The sequence below is a fragment of the Cebus imitator genome, unplaced genomic scaffold (genome assembly GCF_001604975.1).
Source record: "Cebus imitator isolate Cc_AM_T3 unplaced genomic scaffold, Cebus_imitator-1.0 Scaffold220, whole genome shotgun sequence".
Lineage (NCBI taxonomy): Eukaryota > Metazoa > Chordata > Mammalia > Primates > Cebidae > Cebus > Cebus imitator.
The window spans coordinates 3,395,100-3,420,819 of record NW_016107535.1 but is presented as its reverse complement, the minus strand read 5'-3'; the positions used below and the strand labels follow the sequence as shown (position 1 = coordinate 3,420,819).

General features: G+C 34.8%; 1 protein-coding gene across 1 annotated transcript; it reads right to left on the bottom strand.

Moving 5' to 3' along the window:
• Positions 1-1,705: 1,705 nt before the first annotated feature.
• On the bottom strand, positions 1,706-25,720 carry CLDN16 (claudin 16). Its single transcript, XM_017549604.2, has 5 exons — positions 25,143-25,720; positions 11,337-11,439; positions 7,510-7,674; positions 4,263-4,454; positions 1,706-3,349 (listed from the first exon to the last, which is right to left on the bottom strand). The coding sequence occupies exons 1-5, from the start codon at positions 25,464-25,466 to the stop codon at positions 3,216-3,218; spliced, it is 918 nt and encodes a 305-aa protein (XP_017405093.1). The 5' UTR covers positions 25,467-25,720; the 3' UTR covers positions 1,706-3,215.

Here is a 25,720-nt window from a genome sequence, read left to right as displayed (position 1 = left end):
GTTCCTCCCATGTGTCCATGTGTTTTCAATATTTAGCTTTCACTTATAAGTGAGAACACGTGGTATTTGGTTTTCTGTTCCTGCAATTCTTTGCTAAGGAAATTGGCCTCCAGCTCCAACCATGTCACTGCAAAGAACATGATCTCATTATTTTTTGTGGCTGCATAGTATTCCATGGTGTCTATGTCCCACATTTACTTTATCCAGTCTATCATTGATGGGTATTTAGGTTGATTCCATGTCTTTGCTACTGTGAGTAATGCTGCAATGAACATACTTGTGCATGTGTCTTTATGCACAAGTATGATTTAAATTCCTTAGTGCATAAGAGCTTCTTCACAGCAAAAGAAACTATCGACAGAGTAAACAGACAACCTACAAAATGGGAGATAACTGTTGCAATCTATCCTTCTGACACAGGTCTAATATCCAGCATCTATAAGGAACTTAAACAAGAAAAAACAAGCAACACCATTTAAAAATGAGCAAAGGACATGAATAGACATTTCTCAAAAGAAGACACATGTATGACCAACAAACATATGAAAAGCTCACCATCACTGATTATTAGAGAAATCAGTGGGAAAAAATGTAGTCTGATTAAGAGATACTTAAGGGACTTAACAAAATGAAATGTAGATCCGTTTTGGACAAAGTAGCTAAGTAGTATATTTTTAAATGTTAGAGAAAATTTAAACATAGACTAGGTATTACATATGAAAATGTATTGCTACCATAAATCAGAGGTTAGATTAAGAAGTAGATATAGAGCAACATATAAAATGATCTCTTCAAAAAGAGATACATATTCATATGAATGTCTTTAAGTGTATGTGCATAAATGGAGAATATCTGAGAGTCTGTGTAGATATTCAATAAAGTTTTAGGAGTAGTGATGTCCTAGGTAGAGAGAATATGGTGAGAATGGTGTGTTGGTATTTAAATAAGATATATTTTTGAATCTTTCTAATTTTTACACAAAGATTTTACAATGAACATATACAAATTTTATAATGATGAAAGCTAATTTTAATTTAAATATTTGATTTTAGAAAATAGTTAATAAAGGGGTAAATAGCATTGTCCAACTTTTTAATTTTTTCTTTCCTTAAATTGCAATTAATAGGCATGCCTAAATTTTAGTACACAGTATTTAGTGAGCTATTTTAATGTTTCAATCTAATAATCTTACTTGTATATTCTTTTGGATAAATAAATAAATAAATAAACTATTGCTTTTTTTTCTCTTATGTCATGTTGTGCCACAACCTGTCAATTATTACAGCTTCATCATTTAGCATTTATTTTGTTGGTCACTAGCTGCCATACAAAGCTTAGTCTTCTTTATGCTTTATTTTGGGATGCTTCATTACATTACAATGAATTAGAAATGAATATTTCAAATAAATTTTTAAAAACAAATATTGACATTCTTCCCATTATATAAAAAATGTTTTAATTGAGACAAAACTCAAAATAGTCACACACATCAATTATCATCATGGTTCTCTGAAATACTTTCTTATACAAATAAAATCTTTAAAATAAAAAAAATTACATTTTTAAAATCTAATGAACTGTTTAATTATTTTTGTCCTGCCTTTCCCCATGAAGATTTCAAGAGACTTATTGGAATAGATAAAGCATGACAGATAATTATCAAATAAAAATGAGAATAAAAGTTAAAAACCAAGATTGAGAGGAAAAACACAAAATTATTTTTTAAATGCATAGAACATAGAATAATAATCAAATAACTAGTGCATATGATTTACAAATATTTTTAACATCAATTACACAGTTAATAATAAAAATGAGATAAAGTTAAATCTATTGCTGTTAATTCTCCAACTGGATTGGAATTGCTTCAGAGAATACTGCTGAAGATACTGTGGGAAGTAATAAACAACATTCTCGAAATGTTAATCCATGTGCTAGGAATCATAAGCTAATTTTGACATTATTCCTTGCTCTTTAAATTGGAAACACTTATTTCCACATGTTTAGAAATTCACAACTTAATTTCTGTTCTTTCAAAGAACTAACTTCTAGTTCAGCAGATAGTCTTTTAAGGTAGTACAAGGGTACCTTAAAGGTATTAGTGTCATTAATGTTAATGACAAGTAATTAGAAAACTGGAGATTAAATTTTATAACCTTTAAAAAAAAACTCTACAATTTAAAAAGTTCAAGATGATTACATTATGAATATGAATGGAATTCCATTAGCCAGTTCTTTATATATATATATAATTCTGTATTCCTACATTTTATGAGGAACATTGACTTTTCAGTAGAGTTATGAAACTTTATTTATTTAAATCAACATACATCTGTTAAATTTTGCCATATGTGTAATACATTGCTTGGTGCTGATGATTCAGTGACACGTAGGCACTTGCATTGGTGAATTCTAACATACGACATTACAATAGTACTTGGATGTTTGATCAATAAATGAGTAAATTCTCTGGTTGAGCTATTACTTCTGTAGTCTAATAATATGACAATATATAGGCAATGCTAGAATAGTGGTGAAATAATACACAGATCCCTTAGGTTGTTAATGAGGTAGAAATTCATCAGGAGCTCCAATATTAATTTAGCCTTTGCCTTTGACATTTAGAGTGGGTAGGAGGAGGGATCTTGTCGTTAACTCTCATCAGTGTCTGGTACACAAAGTTATTTTCTTTTTCTGTTTTGTTACAATAAGAGTAACGGTAGGCATTGATATACTAGTTTGAATTTAAAAGAACAATCTTCCTCAAATTTATCAAATAATTCACCCACTTGTTAAAAATATGAAAGGTGAACCAAAAGCCAGCGAGAAAGGTAAGTTTGTACATCTTTTCAAAGATTAGGGTTCCTGGCCTCTTTTGAGACTGCTTTCTATTTAAGTATCATTTCATTTTAATATTACCATGTCATAATCTGTAATAGCTATGTGGAAATCACAAACAAACATTTCTACATCCTAGCAGACTAATCTTAAGGGAAAGTGTGTGCGTAAGGAGGAAGGTCAGCAGAGAGAATGAGGGAAAGATATGAGAGTAATAGAAAGTAAAAGTAGCAGAGAATCAAATATTTTGATTAACCAACAATTAATTTAGTTGAATATGAATTCTAAATAACTGTTCCTAGATTGACTTTCTATTTTATTAATGTAACCATATTGATTGATTAAATCATATATAAGCACAGCATGAGATGTGCATTTTACACCCTTGTGTCTACAGCATACATTTTGGCTGTCTCTGTTCGAGGGGCTGCATATGACTTGGCCAGAGAAACACCCGTGGCTGAATAGGCTTCCCTCAAGGAATAAGGATAGTTTCTCTCAGGTCCAACATCTGTTTGAAAGAGATATAAAAATAAGTAAGAGTCAGTGAACTTTGGAAAATTATAAATCACCATTTCATATGTTCTTCCTCCAAAGGAGCAAGAATATAGACAGTCAAAGTAGGTAGCGTCTTGGAACTCTAAGAAGAATCCTAGAAGACATTCTAAGATTTTCATGCTGAAAGTTACTTTAGGTTTAAAATTCAGCCAAGTAGTTTTCCTTTTTTCTTTTATTTTCTTTTTCTTTCTTTATGATGAAGAATCAGGAGAGGTATTCCCTGAGTTTCTAAGGTGCTATTTTTAGAAACCCAATATAACATGTTATACCCTTTAACAAGAAACTTTTGGCTGGCTCTTAGTGCACTTCTTCATTTAACACTAAACATACATTTATTTGAGTGGGTGAAGATATATATATATATATATATGCAAGTGTGTGTGCACACATATATGTATATGTGTATATATGCATATATGTACAAATGCATTTGCAGTGTGTGCCTATACACATATGTTTCTGTATACATATGTACATGTGCATATATGTAACTGTACACATATGTACAGATGCATATATACCTATGTATGTATATACTTACATAATATATATATTACTGTATATAATTATATATTTATTATAATTATATATTAGGTTATATGTAATTATAAAAATATATAATTAGAATATATATGTATATTAGAATCATACATATATGTATGTTAGAATTTTACATATATGTGTATTAGAATTATACATATATATATGGATACCATTCACATTCCCTTGAACAATTGGAATTTTTGATGGTAATAGATAGGAATTTAAATAAATAGCATTATTTTTTAATTTTGAAATGTGTTTTCACTGACTTGGGAAAAAAGATAGTGGAGGCAAGGAAGTTTGCTCTTTTATTTTATTCTTACCTTTAAAAAGGCATAAGCAGCAGGTGAGAACCGCTCCAGCCAAAAAGCAACCCAGAGACCCAGCCATTCCAAGCCAACAGGACCAACCAAATTTATATTGGATACCAAGAAATATATTGTGCAAAACCAGAGAAGAACGTTCCACATAAACATCAACAGCATACCACACAGAGCCAATGATTCCTGGGGCACCTGAAAGGGAGGATGCAGCAAATAATAGGGAACAATTTCTGAATTTAAACCCAAAAATGCCTGCTTACTACCCAAAATGCCTGGCATCATTGTATCATTCAGAGGTTTTAAAATGGTAACATGGATTCACGGGCAACCCAAACATTAGACACTTCTTCTGTCTCTTTCTTTTGCCTTCCATCTTGTACATTTTTAAAATTTTATCTCAGTTTATACATAAAGAAAATACAAAAAATAGAATAATGTGCTCATCTGTTTGTGTCAATCTAAACTTGTGATTATGGTTTTCTTTAACTCTCTTTTTTTTCCAGTGCCATGTTAGTATTGTATAAAAGAAAATATTAAAAACAAAACCAAACATAACAAAAAGGATATAGTCTAACACAAATAACATAGAGCATATGTTCATTCCATATTGATTTTTTAATTGTGAGTAAATACCATTATGAATATTTATTGCTCCATATATCCTGTTTTGAAGCTATGCCAGCTACATAATCAGCACCCATGTGAAAACTGTATTTAAAGTCACTGATTTTGGTGTTTTGAGGTCAAAAACAAACAATTGAAGTAAAAATTGTTTTTATTTTCAAATAAATATTTATCTACTACTCCAACACCATATAAGAATGGACCAAGAAACATTATTTCCTTTAAATATATTTCCACAGACTAGCCTCTCTGACAATTAACTGGCTTGAAATGATGCCAGTAGATTCCTGTTATTTTAAAGGTATAAATTGCACAGCAAAACCTAGATGCAAGAAAGAAACGTGGTGAATTGGGGGACAAAACACTGTATTAAAAGAGTGTTTGTAAAATATGTAGTCTCCACACACTAAATGCCTAGCAGAAGGTAGTTAGAAGAAATCAGTAATCTGTATATTGTCTAGCCTGCTTGAGTTGGATTTTCAGTTATTTACTTCTAAATGTATGCTTACTGATATCCTGAAGTTATGCCAACATTAGCATTAAGATCAAGATCTTGCCCACCAACCCCCAAATAACTGGATCCTGCTTTTCTTTCATTTCAAACTTGTTACTCTATGCTAAATTAGATTCATGTGTTCACAAAGAATCTCTTCGAATTACTTTCCAGAGTTGTTTCACTATCTAATGAGATAAAATATAGATATATTTGTCTTTCCCAAACCTAAACAAAATAATAAAATAAAATATATAGTTTCCAAAAATATTTAAATTTTTTTCCCTAGAGAGTCTGAGATATCTACTTAAATCACTATTTAACTTCATTTTTCTCCTAATTGTTTAATGTAAGAACTTTAAGAAGGACCGGATAATGCACATATAACCTTTAGAAAATGCAGTATAAATTGCGAAAGCTTTTCTATAATACCATTATCTGCAGTTTTCAGTTAGATAGAAATTCCTTTTCTAAAACCTCAAAATATATTATAGGCTTTAAAAAATAAATTTTATAGTACACTAATTCTTAATAATGTTTCCAAAGTTTAGGACATGTTTTGTCTTTTAATTTAGTTATTTCTTCAGTCATTCCTATCAGGATTTTTTTCCGTGACTTATTTTATTAATGTTATTTGTTTTGTTGTTTTATGTAAGATCGATATTTACTGATTATGTCTCAAAAGTATTCTGGAACAAAACTGTATAACCATAAATAATTAGATTAAATGATGTTTAAATATGTTAAATAAAATACATTGTATATTAAAAAGTTTTATGTTGTCAGTGGGCTAGATAATGAAATAAATGGCTTAAAGAGGGGAAGAATTCTAAATTTTTATAACTTTATAATACAATCTGAGGATTATTAGGATGTTAACTCAACATTTCTGTGTAAAAAATCAGGGACGCCCAAGTTTTGAGCATATAAAGGGTTAGGCAGTCAGCTAAGAGTTTGCTGTGCCCACACTGAATCTTCACCATAGCAATTCAGGGTACATGTTACTACCTTAGCTTCATGCTCCTTTGCAGATCAGGAAACAGAGACATGGGTGAAGATATCACACATGAATATCTCCAAGTGTTTTTAGTTCCAAACTCCGTATCGATTTACTACCCCACACTGCCTGGTCAGGCTCCCACTTATATTCGCTTTGTTAATAGACAAGATTTTTCCTGCTAACAGACAAGAAGAAGACATTATATTGTGAAAGAAGAGGACTAAGCTTTGAAGTTGAAGATAGACCCGAATAAAGTATCAATTTTGCTGTTTCACTAATAAACGCTACTTAAAGTGTTTTTGATTTATTATAGCCACACTTGAAGCCTTCAGAACTTCAATTCTGTATCTGCGTTTTAAGTGGGGATACCAATATGATCTATTTATTGTTACATTTATAAACAGATGGGTTAGCACATGGGAAAAGTTTAACATAGGACTTGGTACAATTTTTAGCTTATTGCTAACAAGAGTTGATGGAGTTGGTAGAGGTGGGTACAGGTAAGGAGGTAGATGTTTGGGGTTACTTTAGGATTTTAAATTCAGTAACAATTACAAAATAAATTATTTTTAAAAATGAAGTTACGTAACTTTCTAAATGGCTGAAACATCGTTTTAGAGCTTTTTTTTTCTTTTCTTTTTTCTGAAATGAAGTCTTGCTCTGTCACCCAGGCTGGAGTTCAGTGGTGCAATCTCGGCTTACTGTAACCTCCGCCTCCCAGGTTCAAGTGACTCTCCTGCCTCAGCCTCCCGAGTAGCTGGGACTACAGGCGTATGCCACAATTCCTGGCTTTGGATTTTTAGTAGACAGGGTTTCACCATGTTGGCCAGGCTGGTCTGAAACTCTTGGCCTCAAGTGATCTGCCTGCCTTGACCTCCCAAAGTGCTGAGATTACAGGCGTGAGTCACCGCACCTGGCCTGAGAGCTTTATACTTTGTTCTGAATAGGCAAATTACCTGACTTCAAAATTAAAGTCAGCAGTGCTGGTAGATGTGATCTTTAGTTTTTCAGTCTAGAAAAGGAAGCCACGTACAATCTGAAAATGAGCAGCTTCAGAGCAACACACTCCTTTACTTCAAGTCCTTAGCAGAGTCTCCCTACCCCTATTGCTAGTCCAGCCAGACCAGTACCTGCTATCAGTAGCGTGGTTCCAGCAACAAAGCAGAGGCGGACTTTCACGTAGGGTTCATCAGGAAGGAATTTCACGCAGTCAAGACCAAGGAGCAGGGTGAGAAATCCAAACCCAGCTAGAACGTCTGCAGTAATCATCAACGCTCGAGTTAGCACCAGCTTCACTGGAAGACCAGGGCATATGGTTAAAACAGAGTCAGAGGAAGGAAACATACTAACTCATAGAGACATAGCAAAAAAATCAGACAACTAGCGAACATTAACACACACCCACTGGGAAAAGTCAGGCTTCACATTTGTATGAACTTGGACATGAGTACCCCTCACGTTTTCATAAAACTAAAAAATACTCGATTATTGACATTATTGCTTGCTTAAGCACTGTTTACTACTTAGTTTTGTTGGTATACTAGCAGATTGCATTCTGGTAGATAGTGGGGAATAAAGAAATGTTTTCCTTTTTGCCTCATGCTCTGGAAAATGTCTCATTCACAAATACTGTAGCTGATTGCTGAATCGAAGGTAGCGTATCTATTCTACAAAAATTTCCCAATAAATATTGAATAATTAATCATTATAATTGTTTTAAACTTTATTGAAAAATAATAATAATTAGTTAAAATTTGACACAGGATACTAGAATAAAATATTTCAAGACTTTTTTTTTTCTTTTGCCAATTCAGCATAGTAGAACCCATCAGGAGATCTTTAGAAGAAGGAGAGTTATTTTGTGCTATTAAGTAGAAGGGTATTTCTGGAAATTAGATCATTTTCTCTTCCAGCGATTTAAATCATGACTCTTCTTGGCCAGTATTGCATATTAAGCCTTCAACCTTGCATTGTCAAATGACCATATTTTAAAGCTACAGGCAACAAGAATATATGGTAGACAGTCCAGGAAAGAAAAGATCAGGAAGATGAAAGTGGAATAGTAGTAATTGTCTTCTGCAGTAGAAGCATCTTCAACTGTGAAAGCCTCCTGAACTCTGAGTTATAGCTATGCTGAGCTCAACTTAAGGAAATTGTATCTTAAATAGAAGTTTAATTAACTAAAGTCAGAATTATTACTATTCTAGCTGACTGATGGAGAAAAGTAATACAATTTGTTCCTTTTATGGTACAGCAATTATGTTTTATTTTCATATTGATATGGAGTTTCCTTGTATTTTAAATTATTTTTCTCCTGTGGTAGGTAACCTTAGGGCTTATTTGGGAATATGTTGCTTGCAAAAATGCAGCCAATATTCCTTTTCTTAAAATTAAAAAAAAATTATGATGCATCTGAGAGAGAAAATCAATGCATAAAATCAGCCCCTACCTCATTAATAAACATACTATTTATAATTATCTTATTAATATATATGAATATTTGTTTCTAAAACAGAATTCATAAAATCTCAAAATTTAGCATTATTACAAAAAATTTAAATGTTCCAAATCTAAAACTCATTTTTCTCAAAATTGAGGAAAGAGAAAAATACGTAACCCATTGGATAATATTACTATTTCAACATATCTTCTTAATCACTAAATAGCATATATAAGTAGGCCTCCTACTCTGTGCCCTAAGCCAAAAGGTTCTTGTTCTTTGAATGTCCTCCCTTGAAATTTTTCAAGTACCCTTTGGAACACAGTACTACCTGGGGCCAACAATATCATCAGAATAGGGCCGTCTGAACTCATTCAAACTCTCGGGGGCCTAGGTCTTCTTCCCTTTGGAACTCTCCAACTCCTATCCCACATGTAGGGTCTCTGAAGAGCCTATGAGGTGGACCAGAGGCCCCATGGCCAGCCTGGCTCCAGGAAGGCAGTCCTGAAAGCAGATAGGTCATGCTGGTCAGTGATAAATTTCTTTTTCTGGGATCATGTGAGATTTGACTGCCAGAATAGTGTTAATATGCTGATTTGTGGGGACTCAAATTATTTATGTCAGCTGGAGCCATGACAAACATGTTTGTCTGGATTAAACACCTTAAGTATATAGGATAATGAAAAGAGTTATCTAATTGTAGTTGTGTGAAAGATAGCAAAAAATAAAAATAAAATCCTACTTCCTCATACGTAACATCCTAACCTAGAGGGTATAGATATGTCATTTTCCTAGGGCACATTTTCATCTCTGCTGTCTTTAAATGTGGTAGAAGTTCTTAAAGAAAAGTAATGGGTCTTTAGTGTATTTGAAAGTACTAGGTTAAAAAAGGGAAATGTGATAGCATAGGTCAAAGACAAAAAAGGAACATATTTAAATATAAACAGTAGTTTCCTCTATGTAGTGAGCTTATGAGTTATTGTATTTTATTCTTGCATAAATGTATATAACAGTATTTAAAAGTTTGAAATATTTCATCTTTCATTTTCTTCTCAGCTTATAAATTAAAATCCATTTTAATGAAGTTTTAGAACAGGCTAAATGTTCATTCCTGTTCAGCAAACAGTGTTTCTTTGTAGGTAGAACTAGGTTAGCACAGAGAGGGGAAAAGAAGAAGAACTAAGAGAATCTTTTTTCAACAAAAATAAAACAAAGGACTTATGAATTCTGTTTTAAAAGATGTTTCAGGCACCCAACTTTTAAATAGCAGACGAAGAATTTTAGAGAACTACTCTTTTTAAGTGCTTTCCTCGGGACTGAAATAGCTGTTCAGGTGAAAAGTCACATTCCAAGGGTTTAACTTTTTATTTATCTTGAGAAAAGAAGTTGGCTTATGGTGCCATCACCTATCATTTGCTTTGAAAGAGACTAAAACCACTTTGCTTTCATAACAGAACTGGTGTTTTTTTCTTAAATAAAAAAATAAATAAACACTATGGAGAAGGATTGAGAGAATCAACAATAAGACTTTTAAATATAAGAGATTTCTTTATTCATAGCAATGTGAGCTCTGCTAACATGTAACTATGTTTTATTTTATTTTATTTTAAGATGGAGTCTTGCTCTGTCACCCAGGCTAGAGTGCAGTGGTGCAATCTCAGCTTACTGCAACCGCCACCTTCTGGGTTCAAGAAATTCTCCTGCCTTAGCCTCCCAAGTAGCTGGATTACAGGTGCCCACTACCATGCCAAGCTAATTTTCGGGGGGTATTTTTTAGTAGGAATGGGGTTTTACCATGTTGGCCAGGCTGGTTTTGATCTCCTGACCTCAAGTGATCCATCTGCCTCAGCCTCCCAAAGTGCTAGGATAACAGGCGTGAGCCACTGCACCTGACCTTAATGATAATTTAAACCTAAAAGTAGGGAAGATAAGGGAGCTAGCTTTAACGTTGCCTCTAACAGCGTGTCACATGTGTTGATGTTTTCTTCTACTGATTCCCATAGGCTATGTCTCACTCTCTGGCTGTCTACCCTTTTCTGTCTCAGCCACTGTATCTTCACTCTCTCTTTCTTAGCAAGCCTCTAATTGAAATAATTATAAACTTTCTATTTGAACTAAGTCATTGCTTAAAACATCTCTAAAATGCATTTCACTTAACCTGTCCAGACTAATCATGAAATTACAGCACCCTAAATAATTCATTCCAATTTAAAAACCATGTACTGTAACTCTACTGTGTATGAGGCACTATGCCTGGCCCTTTAGGGGATAGCAAAGATAAATAAGTTAATATTTTTACCCTCAAGAAATTTACAAATATATGAGAAAATGGAAAATGTGCTAAAGCATGTATTTCCATTCACATTTTAAGATGAACTCAATTTCTAATTGAACCATTTCAAACTGGACCAAGCTTTAATATAGTACACTAGAAAATGAAGCACAAAATGGAAATCTGAACTCAGTTTTCTGTCTCTTCTCCTTCCTGGCAAGCAGGGAGATCTAAGGCATACGTACATGGATGTTCCGCGAGTATAGAGTCGTACTCATCACAGGTGCGAATCCCATCAAAAGCATTTGTGACACATTCCCACCAGAGGCCTCGGCACTTTGTGCTCACCTAAATGTTGGAGAAGACACCGTGTGAAACAATTCATGCAGGCACACTTCAGCTCCCCTTGATCAAAGGGAGAAGTTGACTGTTGTGTTTAATAGCAAAGTAAGTGGCTACACGGGTGATCAGAATTTCATTTACAACAAACAATGCATTTTAAAATATTTTCCTTTAAGCACTGACAATTAAAGCCTTTCTGGACCAGGAAATGAATCCACTTCCTCATGTAGGGTGGAGGTAGATAAATAAGTCACGGCTAGAAGAGATAAAACCATAACTAAATATATTTAAGTATCTATGGCTGCTTCCACCATTGAGTTATGATTACAGAAAAATATTATTTCATTTCTCTGTACTGACATTTACTTACCAAAAAAAAAAAACCCATATTACAATAGATAACTGTTGACACCTTGAGTCTATTAGAAATATATATTGTTTCTTTATCATGAATACTGAGTTCCGTGAAGAAAAATGTTATCTTTACATATGAAGTAGATAAATTTAAAATAATTAGCAAAGAAAACTAATAAATGAAAATATGCCAGTAAATAAAATATAAAGTCCCCAAATCTTATTTCTTGCTCCATGATATATTACAAATGTTTAAGCTATGTAATGGAGGTAAACAAACTGAGCATTCATTTCATACAACTTGACAACTGTAAACCATTTTTACTTGGAAATGATGTGCAGATGACTCTAAGCATCCACTTAGAGCTAAAAGGTACCAGTGCCCTGAACCTTCTCATACTTTATCTACAAACTGTAAGTCACAATGGATTTCTTAGAATCGTAAACATGCCAACAGAAAATACTTTTAGGTATTCTTGTTAGAGCTCCAGTGTATGGAACAGAGCTAATACAATTGTTTCCTCTGACTCAGTTATGGATTCAAATTACCTGGTCTATCTGGGAACAGTTTAGTAAAGTTTAACTATGAATTGTCTTGGAAAAAAAACTTAATTTTCCCCCAAAAAAGAATAAATAACAGAGCAGGATGGGAAGAGGAATGCAAAGGAAAGGGGTTAAATTTGTGTAGGGAGAAAAAAAACATGAAAACATTTTGCTTTGCAAAATAAAATAATAGTCAGGAAGACATGCACTATGAAACTCTCTGCCCCATGTTATTTTTTGAAGCTGTTTTATGTGACAAATAAAATTCTACTGCTTGCAACTTCATCACAATTCTGAATGTGGTACCTCTATTACTACTTTATATGTAAAATACTTATAATTGGTAATAATTTTTCTATACCGAGTCTATACCATGAAGCAGTTACTATTTAGCATATTATTATTTTGCTTATTTCTTAAGGGACCTTAAGAAATTTATCATCCATTTTCAAAATGAGAAAATTGGGGCACAGGAAAGTTAAGTGATAACCCCAAGAAATCATAGTTAATGGAGGAGACAGCACTCAAAAACAGCAGTAAGTGTGTGTGCTCCTAATCATTGCAGTGTATTTAAAACCCATTTTTTATCATCCAACAAGTCTCACTATTGGGCATTTATTCAAAGGAAAGGAAATCAGTATATCTGCACCTCTGTGCTCTTTGTGGCACTAGTTACAATAGCCAAGACTTGGAGTCAACCTAGATATCCAACAACAGAGCAATGGATAAATATAATGTGCCATATATACACAATGGAATACTATTCAGCCATTAAAAATGAAATTTGTTTATTCAAGTCAGCATGGATGGAACTGAAGGACATAATGTTATATGAAATAATCCAGGAATAGAAAGTTAAACATTGCATGTTTTCATTCATATGTGGAAGCTATAAAAAGTTGATTGCATAGAAGTAAAAGGTAGGACAGAGGATACTGAAGGCTGGGAAGGGTAGGGGGCAGGGAGTAAAAAGAGATGTGCTAAGAGGTACAAAATTATAACTAGATAAGAAGAATAAGTTCTAGTGTTCCGTAACAGTGGCCCCCAACCTTTTTTGGCACCAGGAACCGGTTTCATGCAAGACAATTTTTTCCATGGAACCAAGGGGTAGAGGGTTTGGGATGGTGTTGGATGAAACTGTTCCAGCTCAGATCATCATGCATTAGATGCTTATAAGGAGCATGCAACCTAGACCCCTCACATGTGCAGTTCACAGCAGGGTTTGCACTCCTATGAGAAGTTAACACTGCCGCTGATCTGACAGAAGGCGGAGCTTAGGTGGTAATGCTCACCTGCCCACTGCTCACTTCCTCCTGTGCAGCCCAGTTCCTAACAGGCCACGGACTAGTACTGGTTTGTGGCCCGGGGTTGTGGACCCCTGTTCTATAGCACTCTTGGCTAACTATTGTTAACAGTGATATAATTTCAAATAGCTAGAAGAAGGATATTTAATGTTTTCAACAAAAATATAAATGTTTGTGATGATGGGTATCCTAATTACCCTAATCTGATCACTACACATTGTATGTATCAAAACATTTCTATGTACCCCATTAAAAGTTGCGTATGTGCTAAAAAATTGTTTAAACAGTTAAAAATGTTTAAAAACAATTTTTACAAAAGAATTCCAAATTCATTTTAAGATAAATCATCCAGAATTGGGTATTGGATGATAGCTTTGGGTGAAGTAAGCCCTAACTTGAACCTCATCCCAAGGCTATTATTCTGCAAAACTTCACTTTGGCATGCTCTTCCTTAGGTTTAAGCTGGAAGCAATGCCTTGGACTTTCTGGAAGATTATATGACCCTGTGTGACACAGAGACCAAAAAATCTAATGATAAACAGCTATCCTGTGAAATTTAATGCATACATTTCTAAAGAATGTGAACATCTAACTTTATATGGGCATTACACAGACATTAAATTTATATATGCATATATGCATTAAATATTAAATATAGATTGACACTCTTACTATCTATTTTGCAACCTTGGGCAAGATCTTACCTTTTTTGATCCTCAGTCTCCTTATCTGTATACAGGAGGTAATGATAGATGGTTATATGAATTAAAAATTATAAATACATATGCAATATAAACGATATGCTCAATAAATAAAAATAGTAGTAGTAAAGTGCTTAAACATCATAATGACTTGAGCAGTGACTGTATTGGACTTTATCAACTAACCACAGTGAAGATGGAAAAAGATGGCGGCCTTCAGAAAGATACGTCCACATTCTTACCCCCAGAATATGAACTTATTTGGAAAAATGATTTTTGAAGATGTAACTGAGGACATAGAGATTAGGAGATCATATTGAGTTATCCAGGTGGGCTGTAAATTAATGGCAAATTTCATTACAAGAGACACATGCAGGAAACAGACAGAAAAGAAGGATGCAATGTGACCTCTGAGGCAGAGAGATTGGAGGGATACAGCCCCAAGTCAAGGAATGCCTAGAGCCACCAGAAGCTGGAAGAGGCTAGGAACAGATTGTTCCAGAACTTTCAGGGGGAATGCAGCCTGCAAACTTCTTGATTGTAAGCTTCTAGCCTTCAGAACTGTGAGAGAATAAAGTTACCTTTTGGTAAGCCACTGAGTTAATGGTCATTTGTTATGGCAGCCCTAGGAAACAAGTATAGTAGAGATGGTTTATACAGAACTGCTGTAGCATAACAGAAAACAGACCTTCACAAAGCTGACTGCCCCTGCCTCTCTTAATCAACAGGAACACGCCGAATCCAGTTCACTTTAACTCAAGCTAGGTGATATGAGTTTGAAGCCACCGTAAATCAGACAGTGACTGTCCACAGTTTCTTACTGTCTAAGCTGGCCACTGAAACAAGCTAGCCTGCTATGGTCCTTCCAGTTATATATGAGGCTGTTTAGAAAGTGATCTGATATGCATAATCAAAAATTCTTATTTTACGCTAATAAGAGTATTTCTGTCTTGCCAGAATAATCCAGTAGTGGTATCACTTTCAAGGCTATTGATCATTTACCTGCAATGACCACATTTAGAAAAGCAATGAGCTCATTAGAGAAAACAAGGAATCCAATTTCATTAGGTATTAATGCTCAGGGGCACACTATTAGATTGCTTGGTATTCACACTCAGTTAAGGTACGTGAGAATAGTGGCTGTAATTAACTAAACTTCTGTGTTAATATAGCACTTACTGGAGACACCCTTAAAGGTGCCTTTGTGTACAAAAGGCAAGGTTAAAATTTTTCATGTTTTTTATCAAATTTAGGAACGTTCTCTGGTATAATTTATGGTCTTCATTTACTTATTCCTCTGTGATAAAATGGCTTATTAGAAACTCAAAGGCAAGCAAATCTAAGTTCTTGAACATTTTAAGACAGGGTTCTTAAAAAGCAGATTGATGTTTAAAATATTATTGTTAACTTTTCTTAAAGGTTAAAAAATGCAAATATTAAGTAATAACTTAATCTGACAGAGTTGTCTGAAATAGAGGATTTTATTTCTCCTAACATCCAATTTATATACTAATAAATAACATTAAAACAGTGCTAATCTGTATGTTATTTCAATGAATATCTATTGTTCCTAAAAGTGAGGAGTGGGTTATTTCCTAAATGGGGAGAAGTAGGTTTATTTATTTAAGGTATGACAATAAAGCAGAAATCGCAAGCTTGAGGAAAACAAAAAAATCTCTTAATTAGTTGCCAATAGTTAAGCAGAGATGTTACAGAAAAGTTCAGATTTCAGGCTCCCCTTGGAAACTTGGTCAGCCTGGGTACCTGAACTCACCGGTCTCAGAAAGCAACAATTAGCAAGAAAGGAGTGGCTGCTCCCATTTAGGTGGGGCTTGTGCTCACCAGGTTCCCCACAGATCCTACCCAATCTGCCTCTCATGAATGTTGGTACTTGGTTCCTTAAGGCATTTGCGTTTTCTCCTCCTGGTACATACTAATTATACTAATGAGAATAACTTTCCTTGCTCTCAACCTGTCAGACTTCTACTTATTATTCAAGCTGCATTTTAAAGACTTCTGATTTTTCATCAGCTTCCCGCCACCCAAGTCTCTCTAGCTGGCATTTACCACATTCTACCCTGAAATCCCACAGGAATTTCTCCATATTAATACAGTCCTTGAAATATTTCATTATCTTTTATATGTGCATTTAGGGCATCTGTCATTTAAAGAACTATATTCATTAAATGCCTGTTATTTACTAGTCAACATGGTGTCCATATTAATGCTGGAGATCCTGCAATGATTAAGACAAACATGGCAGCTGGCTTCAAGGAGCATACGGCCTCTTATTGTTGGTACATAATAGGTGCTTAATAAATGTTTATTGAGGATAAGGAAATCTCAGTGTTTCAGTTAATGCATATTAACTCTTATTGGAAGTTTGGAACAGAAAATGGCTATTATATGCACAGTTGTTGCTTAATATGCGCAATTCTACTTGACTAAATAAACAAAAATAGCTAAATCCAGAAGCCAAAGCATTATGATTTAGACTGAAGAGCTTACATTGATTTGGTGTCATCCTGGGCTTTGTCTACTCAACTGGCTTGGAAAGTGTTTACTACAGTACTACAAATGAGTAGGATGTCACTTAAAAGTGTTAGGAAACCGTAGAGATGATGACTCTTCCCGATTGAATTATAGTGGCATAAATTAGGTCCTTAAACATGGGTTTTCTTATTCTGGTCTCTGTAGCAGTCTTCCATGAAGACTTCTCCATGCTGCTAATCTTTCCCAGTTTCTCTTATCAACCTTTAAAAATAAGCAGCAACAATTTCGTCTGCCTTATCTTTTTATATAACTTTTGTGAATTAGAAACACTCAAAAATCCTTGAGAATTAGAGACATTCAACAGTGTTTGACATTTATTTCTTCTCCAGTAACATAGAAAATTATGTGTGTATCTATCTATCTATCTATCTATCTATCTATCTATCTATCTGCCTACCTATCTATTATCTATCTATCTATCTATCTATCTATCTACCTATCTATCTGAAGAGTAAATATATGAGGTAGAGTTTGTAAATGTTTATTCTTGGTTAATCACTATCAAAAAAGATTTTTCTTTGTCAATATGCATTAAGATTATAAATGTACAGAGACAACCAAAATAACCCATTAAGATATATTATTTAAAAAAAAACACCTTGCGTATACAAATTATAAGCATTTATAATTTTCACACCACTTTATCATCCATGAGCTGATATATTTTAACATTGAAGATGTAACTTTCCTACTTAGATACCTACTTAGTGCTTACTTAGATATATTTATTAAGATGCAAAAGTTTTAATAACATTGTAGTAAATAATGTTTTACTACTAGAAATGGAAACATTTTCAATTTTAATATAAAATGCATTTGAATTTTTTAACTAAGATTCTTAACATTTTACTTTTATGTTTTATTTTATATGTCTTAACTATTCTAGGGCCTAAATGAAGTCAATACAGGCTTTAATAAACATGAGGGAGCAAGACTAAAATAATCAAAATCAGTGTTGCCTTTTCTTTTCACTCTATATCCTATATTTATAAGATGTGAAAGAAAAAACATGAGTTTATCTGCTAAAATTTGTTTTAACTCTGGTTATTTGTGGAGCACTGGCTAAACGTATAAATCATAAGAAATTGGATAATGCAAACTTAGTAGAAAAATAAAATTTTGTGCTCTTCACAGGTATATGACCTAAGTTACGTATCTGAACTTTCCAAATATTTCCATTCTAATATTTTTAAATTGTTACATATGTTAAATGTTTTCCTTTTAAAAGTATGGCATTACAACCTTATAATGATTATTGCCCACTTATAAAGATCACAATTTATGTTGAGTGAAATAATACAAATTATTAATTTCTTTTTTCTCTAATTTTTTTGTTATTTATCTCTTGAAAGCAACATGCAAAAAGCCACATTCTCCAGTCCAGAATATACTCTTCACCAACCTTATTAGATATCCCAATAATCAGATTTTTATTCCATAATTATTTTAAAAAATGAGCCAAATACATATCCTGAAAATATTTAAATTGTAGCAAGATATGAAATCTTGCTTTTTAAAAACAAGTGGTCATTTTATTACAGACATACCTCTTATTTAAGGTTCAATGTGAAATTTTCAACAATCACCTCATATTAAGTCATCAATATATTCATTCTTTCAACAAGTATGCTAAGTATGTTACTAGGTGCTCTATCAACTCATGTGAGCAAATGTATCATGAGTTCACATTACATGTACATCAGTGCTAGGTGCTTAGGAAATCATGAGATGAACAAGAAAATATGTGTAGCCTCAAACATCTGCCAAAAGAGTTTGAAATCAATTTGAAGGTAAGAAAAAAAAAAAAAAAGTATATAATCAAAGTGCAGGCTGGATACAATAATTTTAATATTTACTTTGTGTCTAAAAGAATTGTAATATTGTTAATGAAAATAGAAATCCGAGGAGAGAACCTGATTATAGAGATAAAATAAATACTAATGTGAGCTGCTTTCTTTTGAGGCAATAAAGTTGTAATCATAATAGTGCTCAGCCTATAGCAGGTTCTCAGTAAGTAATTAACAAAGATGAATTGAAAATAAAATCTTGTGAAAACATTTTTTGCTTTTTATATTTGAGAGGTTAATAACTGTGTAAGGAAACTTTCTTTGGTGTAGATAATTAAGCATTACATATCTTGTAGTTAACATATTAACAATGTTATTATCTCATAATTTATTTTCTTTGTCAAATGTGAGCATTTGATAAATAAACTTTACTATCTGACTTATTGTTTGCCTTATTTCCCTGGTCAGACAAAAAGGAAATAGATCTAAATATAAAAATGGGTGACCAGGCACGGTGGCTCACGCCTAGGCAAGTGGATGACCTGAGGTCAGGAGTTTGAGACCAGCCTGACCAGCATGTCAAAACCCCGTCTCTACAAAAAATACAAAAAAATTAGCCAGACATGGTGGGCAGCGCCTGTAGTCCCAGCTACTGGAAAGGCTGAGGCAGGAGAATTGCTTGAACTCAGGAGGCAGAGGTCACAGTGAGCCAGGAAGTCACCACTGCACTCCAGCCTGGGCAATAGAAAAAGACTCCTTCTCAAAAAAAAAAAAAAAAAAAAAAAAAAGACAGCTTAGAGAAGTAAACAAAATTTCTCCAAGAGAATCAATACCAAAAATAGGAATAGAATTTAAATCTTATATTCCTCTGTTCAGTGAACATTATGCAAAATGTCATTCCCTTCTCCAGAACAAAAACAAACCAATAAAGTGCAAATAGACAATAATATATCTAACATTTTTTGGCGGATTCATACTTGCCTGCTACTGTGGCAAATGCTTTTGATACACAAGCTCATTTAATTCTCACAAGGAACTTATGATGTGTGCATTATTATTCACTCATTACTGAAGAGGAAATGTGGTTTACAGCTATTTAAGAGTCTGTCTAAATTCATACAGCCACTGCCTGGTAAGGTGGGATTTAACCTCAGGGCCCTATGACATAAAGTTAAATCTGTAAAATTCTCCAATGTAAAGAATTGTGTTCCTACCTCTAAGTGTTGTATAATAAACTAAGCAGAAAAAAATATAGTAGGATGGTTGACATTGATCCATAAAGATTTCCATATAGACACCAATTTTCATTCATTTAAGCTGTTGGTGAGTAACTTCACCATCCCTCCAATTGCCCCAGATCAGAAAGGCAGATTTTAACTTTGACTGTGTCTCTTCATCACCTACCTCCCCACATGCAGTCAATTATAACTCTCATCAATTTGACATTTTTAGAGTTTCACATATTTCCTATTTCTTCATGCTTGCTGCCACTCAAACTGAGACCACTATTGTTTCCCTTGTGGTCTATAACAAAAGTCTCCTAGTTTTTCTTCCCATACCTCATTTTACCTTGTCCGACTTCTCCCTACATATAGCCAGAACAATTAATCTTTCTAAAATACATGCACATATTGCTTACAGTGACAAACGCTTGCCTATGGTATAAGATCTGTATTTTACATGCTATGGGAAACTCTCGATGACCCAACCCCTGTATCTTTTTCTCTAAATTCGAAACTCGTACTGTGATGAAATATATAAAATACCACAAACATACAGTGCTCTTGTACCTTGATCGTGGCTCCTGTCATTTCCTGTGCTTGGAATACTGCCTACTTCTCCTGCCTCACTCACCTGATCTTCATGTTCTAGTTTAGATACCTCTTCTCTTAGGCCGGGCGCGGTGGCTCAAGCCTGTAATCCCAGCCCTGTGGGAGGCCGAGGCGGGTGGATCACGAGGTCAAGAGATCGAGACCATCCTGGTCAACATGGTGAAACCCTGTCTCTACTAAAAATACAAAACATTAGCTGGGCATGGTGGTGCGTGCCTGTAATCCCAGTGACTCAGGAGGCTGAGGCAGGAGAATTGCCTGAACCCAGGAGGCGGAGGTTGTGGTGAGCCGAGATCGCGCCATTGCACTCCAGCCTGGGTAACAAGAGCAAAACTCCGTCTCAAAAAAAAATAAAAATAAAAAAAAAATTAAAAAAAATGATACCTCTTCTCTTAGGTAGCCTTCACTCATTATCCAAGACCAAGTCCGTCAGCCACTTATGGTTCTCATTATCATAGTGTCTGATACATCATGCTATAACTGTCAGCTTACCTATTGTCCCTTTCACTACACTGGGAGCAACCTAGGGAGGCTCCTGATCTCATTCTACTTCATAACCCTGTAACCACCATAGGGCCAAGTATACAGAAGTTGTCAAAAAATATTTGTGAAATGACAAAAGGTAGAAAGAACAGACAGAGAAATGGAGGGATAAAGAGATGGAGGGGAAAGGGAAAGAAAGAAAAAGGACAAGATAGGAGGGAAAGAAAAGGAGATAAGAAAAGAGATGAAAAGAGGGAAAGGAAGTAAATAAAAGAAGACCGGAAAAAAGAAATGATGGAAAAAGAGAAAAAAGCCGGAAAGAAGGAAGGGAGAGTGTCTGAAGTTACAGAAAAATGGAGGAATGGGGGACACTCCCATTAGATTTCCAATGGCAATGCCTGGGGAAGCGCCAGACACCACCAGTCCCTTAGTGAGTATCCAACTACATGGAGCTGCAGACAGTCAGGGAGACCTGATGTTAAAAAGAGAGAGAGAGAGAGAGAGAAGGGGAGAGAGAGACACTGAAAAGGACTTCAGAAACAACTGAGTTCAACTTTATTTTATAATGGAAAAAACTGAGCCAAAGACAAGAAATGTGACTTGCTTACTAGAAGACAGTTAATAAGGGTTAAGATGCAAAGACATGCTTGAAAAATCTCAAAACCCAAATTCTCTTCTCCCCATCCGTCTTCTCAGACGCAGATGAATCAATAATGACAAAAGCAGGATGGTAGCTGAGGGCCTCTGGTCACTGATTTAGCGTTGTGTACATCGCAATTCTCTGCACTATTTTTTTTCCTAGCATTTTTACCTAATACAAAGAACTTCATTTGAGGTCGGTAGAGTATGGCAGGCAAAAGGAATTAGGAGCTTTTTCTGCCTCTTGCTTTGTGTTACTCACTTTACTCCCCTAACAAGCCCTGCGCTTTTCTTCACTTTGAGCCTTTGCCACATTGTCGGCTTATCTGAAAGTCTCCTGCTGCCCTTTCTACGTTTTGAAATGCTTTACATTCTTTCAAGCTTTGCTCTAATGCCTTTTCTTTCATAAGACCTGCTTCAGTGTCCCTGATGGGAAATAATTATTGTATATATTCTGCCCCAATGATACTTTGCTTATTTCTTTCTTAAAATATGAATTTATTTATGCGTTTTATTATAGTTTCATGTGTATTTTTGTTTTCTTCTAATTAAATGTAAACTCCTGGAAGGCATGAGCAATTTTTGCTTTATCTTTTTCTTGCCTAGTAGGAGTAGCATAATTCCCTTTACATGACATAATTTTAATATTTTTTATACTGAACTGAGCCATAGAACTCTTCATCCAAAAATAGTAAAAAAAAAAAAAAAAAAAAAAAAAAAAAAAAAAAAAAAAAAAAAAAAGAAAGAAAGAAAGAAAAATATAATACTCCTTATTTAAATTTTCCATTGGTATTCTCTTTTTTTTCCCTAAAAACAAACAAACAGCAACAAAAAACACTTGTATTGCCTTTTGTCCAACAATTGTTTAAAGTGAGCTGTTGTGGTGGTTCACTCCCATAATGCAAGTACTTCGGGAAGCTGAGACAAGAGGATCGCTTGAGGCCTGGAGTTGGAGATCTGCCAAGAACACAAAGTCCTTGTTCTTACAAAAAATTTTAAAAATTAGCCAGTTGTGGGGCATGCACTTGTAGTCCTAGCTACTAGGGAGGCTGAAGTGGGAAGATCACTTGAGCCTAGAAGTTTGAGTCTGCAATGAGATATGATCCCACCAGTACACTCTAGCCTGAGTGCAGAGTGAGACTCTATCTAGAAAAAAATAAAAACATAAAGTAAGTTGTTATCTTGACCAAAGGTGATATATAAATGAGGATGGGGGCAAGAAAAGAGAAGAGTAATTGAGCTGGTGAGTATCAAAACCTTCAAATTTGTGGATAATGTACTATCCTGGCCTGTTGAAGTAGCAATTATTATAAGAGATTCCTGTCTCTTTAAAAATATTAACAGCTTCCAGGAGGTGGTGGCTCATGCCTGTAATCCCAGCACTATGGGAGGCCGAAGTGGGCGGATCACGAGGCCAGGAGTTCGAGACCAGCCTGTCCAACATGGTGAAACCCCTGTCTCTACTAAAAATACAAAATTTAGCCAGGCATGGTGGCGTGTGCCTGTAATCCCAGCTACTCGGGAGGCTGAGGCAGGAGAATCGCTTGAATCCAGGAGGCGGAGGTTGCAGCGAGCCACACCAGCCTGGGCGACCCAGCAACACTCCGTCCCAAGAAAACAAAAACAAAAACAAAACAAAACAAAACAAAAAACGCTGACAACTAAAGGCATTGTTGAAAGGCAAGGGAGCCTGATTTGGTAGAAGGTTCCTCTTTTAATGTGAAGGTTTCTTTGGGAATATGATAGCAATGCATTTTAAGTATGGGAAATAAGAAGGTAATTAAGAAATATTAAGTATTGTTCAAGGTTAGCAAGGATTTACTTGAGGTGTGTAACCTGGACTGCTCATTCTATTCATTTTAACTAGAAGTATTCTTTCGTGGGACAGATGGCAAATTGGTTGGTTATACTAAAATGAGAGAAGAAGGCACTTTATATGCCAAGACTCTCAGCCTCTCTCTCAGCAAGGTTTGACCCTTTCTAAAACTATTTCTTATCAAATGAAGTTAGCAATTATGTCAGCTTAAACAGAAGGACTTTTAAATTGTTTTAGGAAATATTTTAACAATGCCTTTAGATGAGATTTTACATTTTTTGCTCAAGTTCAACATATTTCTGTATTAATCTGTATTAATCACCTACCACTGGCCGTCTAGATAATGGTAAACGTTTAATCTGCACTTTTTAGAACATTTAATCTGCACTTTTCTCTGAGCACTGTTCAAAGGGCATTTATTTCATTCACTGCATGTATTCATGGCCAGATAAAATGCATCACTGGGCTCACTTATAGCAGGCATCCTTTACAGTAGTTCAATTCTATCACAATTTTTGGAAATATAACTTTCTAGCATTAAAGAAGTATTCATAACTCCACTGGTTTTGAAATGCCATATTGAAGTCAGAGGAAAATTAAAAGCAAGAAAAAGTGAACAGCAAACATAATGCACAGAAAAATAGAATGATCATTACTTTCCATTTGGACCTCCAATGTGAGAGTTTAATAAAGAAAATTAGAATAAAAAACAATATAAGCTCATTCGAGTATCTTTCCTAAACTTTATATAGGTGACATGACAGCATTTGCTAGGGTAAATTGTTCCCTTCAGGATGTACATTAAAAAAGCAAATTATTTTGCTCTATACTCTTTTTTTGAACTCTTGAAATACTGTTTCTTTTTCTTACCTGCAATTTCCTAAGCCTCATTAATGAATAGCAGCTAATTCTGAATATTTGATTTTTTACTCAATTCTGCCTCTCTCAGATTCCTATGGTCACAGGTAATGCTTTTTAACTTCAAAATTACTTCTTTCTGAGCTTCTCCAGTGAGAAAAATAAAATCCTTAAAGGTGAACCTACTTACTTATCTCTTGCCTAGTAGTCAGTTCCTGACAGCAACTCATTTTCAAGGGAGAATTTCTTAATTCCATGTCTGTCCCCTGTACACTGGGATGCACTGCAAAGACATTTTCTCCCTCAAAATATTTTCTTTTACTTTGAAATCATTTAGGTAACATTTTTTCTATTGCATGTAGTTGAGTAGGTTTTGCATGCTTTGCATTTTTCTTACTTAATGTTTTAGATTATTAATGCTCCTCAAAAGAGTCTATCACACTATTCTTAATGCTGTCATCAAGAGTAACAAATTTATCTTTGAAAAAGGGTGGTACTGAAAAGTTTTTCAATTTTATATATACAGCAACAGAAGATGTGAATTTCTGGAGGTCTCAGTAGCAGAGATCATTTAATTATCCTTGTGTAAATTCATCCTTAAGAAAAAAAGAGGAACTATTTAGTAACTTCATCTGTTTAATGGGATAACAAGACTTACCTCATAAGTTAACTATGCGAATTAAATGAGCTGATAATGTAAAGACTCAATATATAGTCCATGTTGCCTATTTTTACTATCATTAGTCTTAGTAAACATACTGAATGTTGTATATGGCAGTTGGGATTTAACAAAAATTTGGACTGGCATGAGTCACTAAAAGAAGTTGCTATCTTCTTACCTCCAGAGAGTCATCAGCATTCACCATCCAACAGTCAGTCCAGGTGGCCACAATCAAAAACCCAGTAGAGAAAAAGGCAAAGAAGCAACCAATGTATTGAAGAAGATCCCTCATTGTGGCAAGCAGCCCATCCAGACGGCAACATGGGCAGATGCCAGCCCTGGGCCCACTCAGGTGGCGATTGTCAGTCTTCTGCCTTTCTGGTACCTGTGGATGTGAAAATACTGGTCTTTTACTTTTTCTCACACCCCTCTGCAGGTGTCTTGAGTTGCCGTAAGAATAATACAAACAGGCTGTAACCAATAGTGGGGTCCTGGAGGTCATTATCCCAAGCGACCAGCCTCCAATCAGAAGCCAGGTCAGTGCAAGGGCTGAGTCTGTTTCGGGTGGGGGAGAGAGGGGTTCTGTAACGTTTTCTGACCCAACTGTGGGCTAATGCGAGATGGTGGTCACCAGACCAAGTGCCAGGGCCAAGATGGGGGAAGGAGGAAGGGTCCCACCCCATGCTGGAACCTGTAAGCTGATCTTTCCCAGGCCCTCTAGGGAGAGTGAGCTACTCTCCTCCCCCTCAGAAGAAG

What these genes read in the sequence shown, in the direction of transcription:
- CLDN16 (XM_017549604.2), bottom strand. Translation starts at nt 25,466, where the DNA reads ATGACCTCCAGGACCCCACTATTGGTTACAGCCTGTTTGTATTATTCT. An exon ending in TATACTCGCGGAACATCCAT is followed by an intron (nt 7,675 to 11,336) that starts GTACGTATGCCT and finishes CTGGTCTTCCAG; the next exon opens with TGAAGCTGGTGCTAACTCGA. An exon ending in AACCACGCTACTGATAGCAG is followed by an intron (nt 4,455 to 7,509) that starts GTACTGGTCTGG and finishes CCTCCCTTTCAG; the next exon opens with GTGCCCCAGGAATCATTGGC.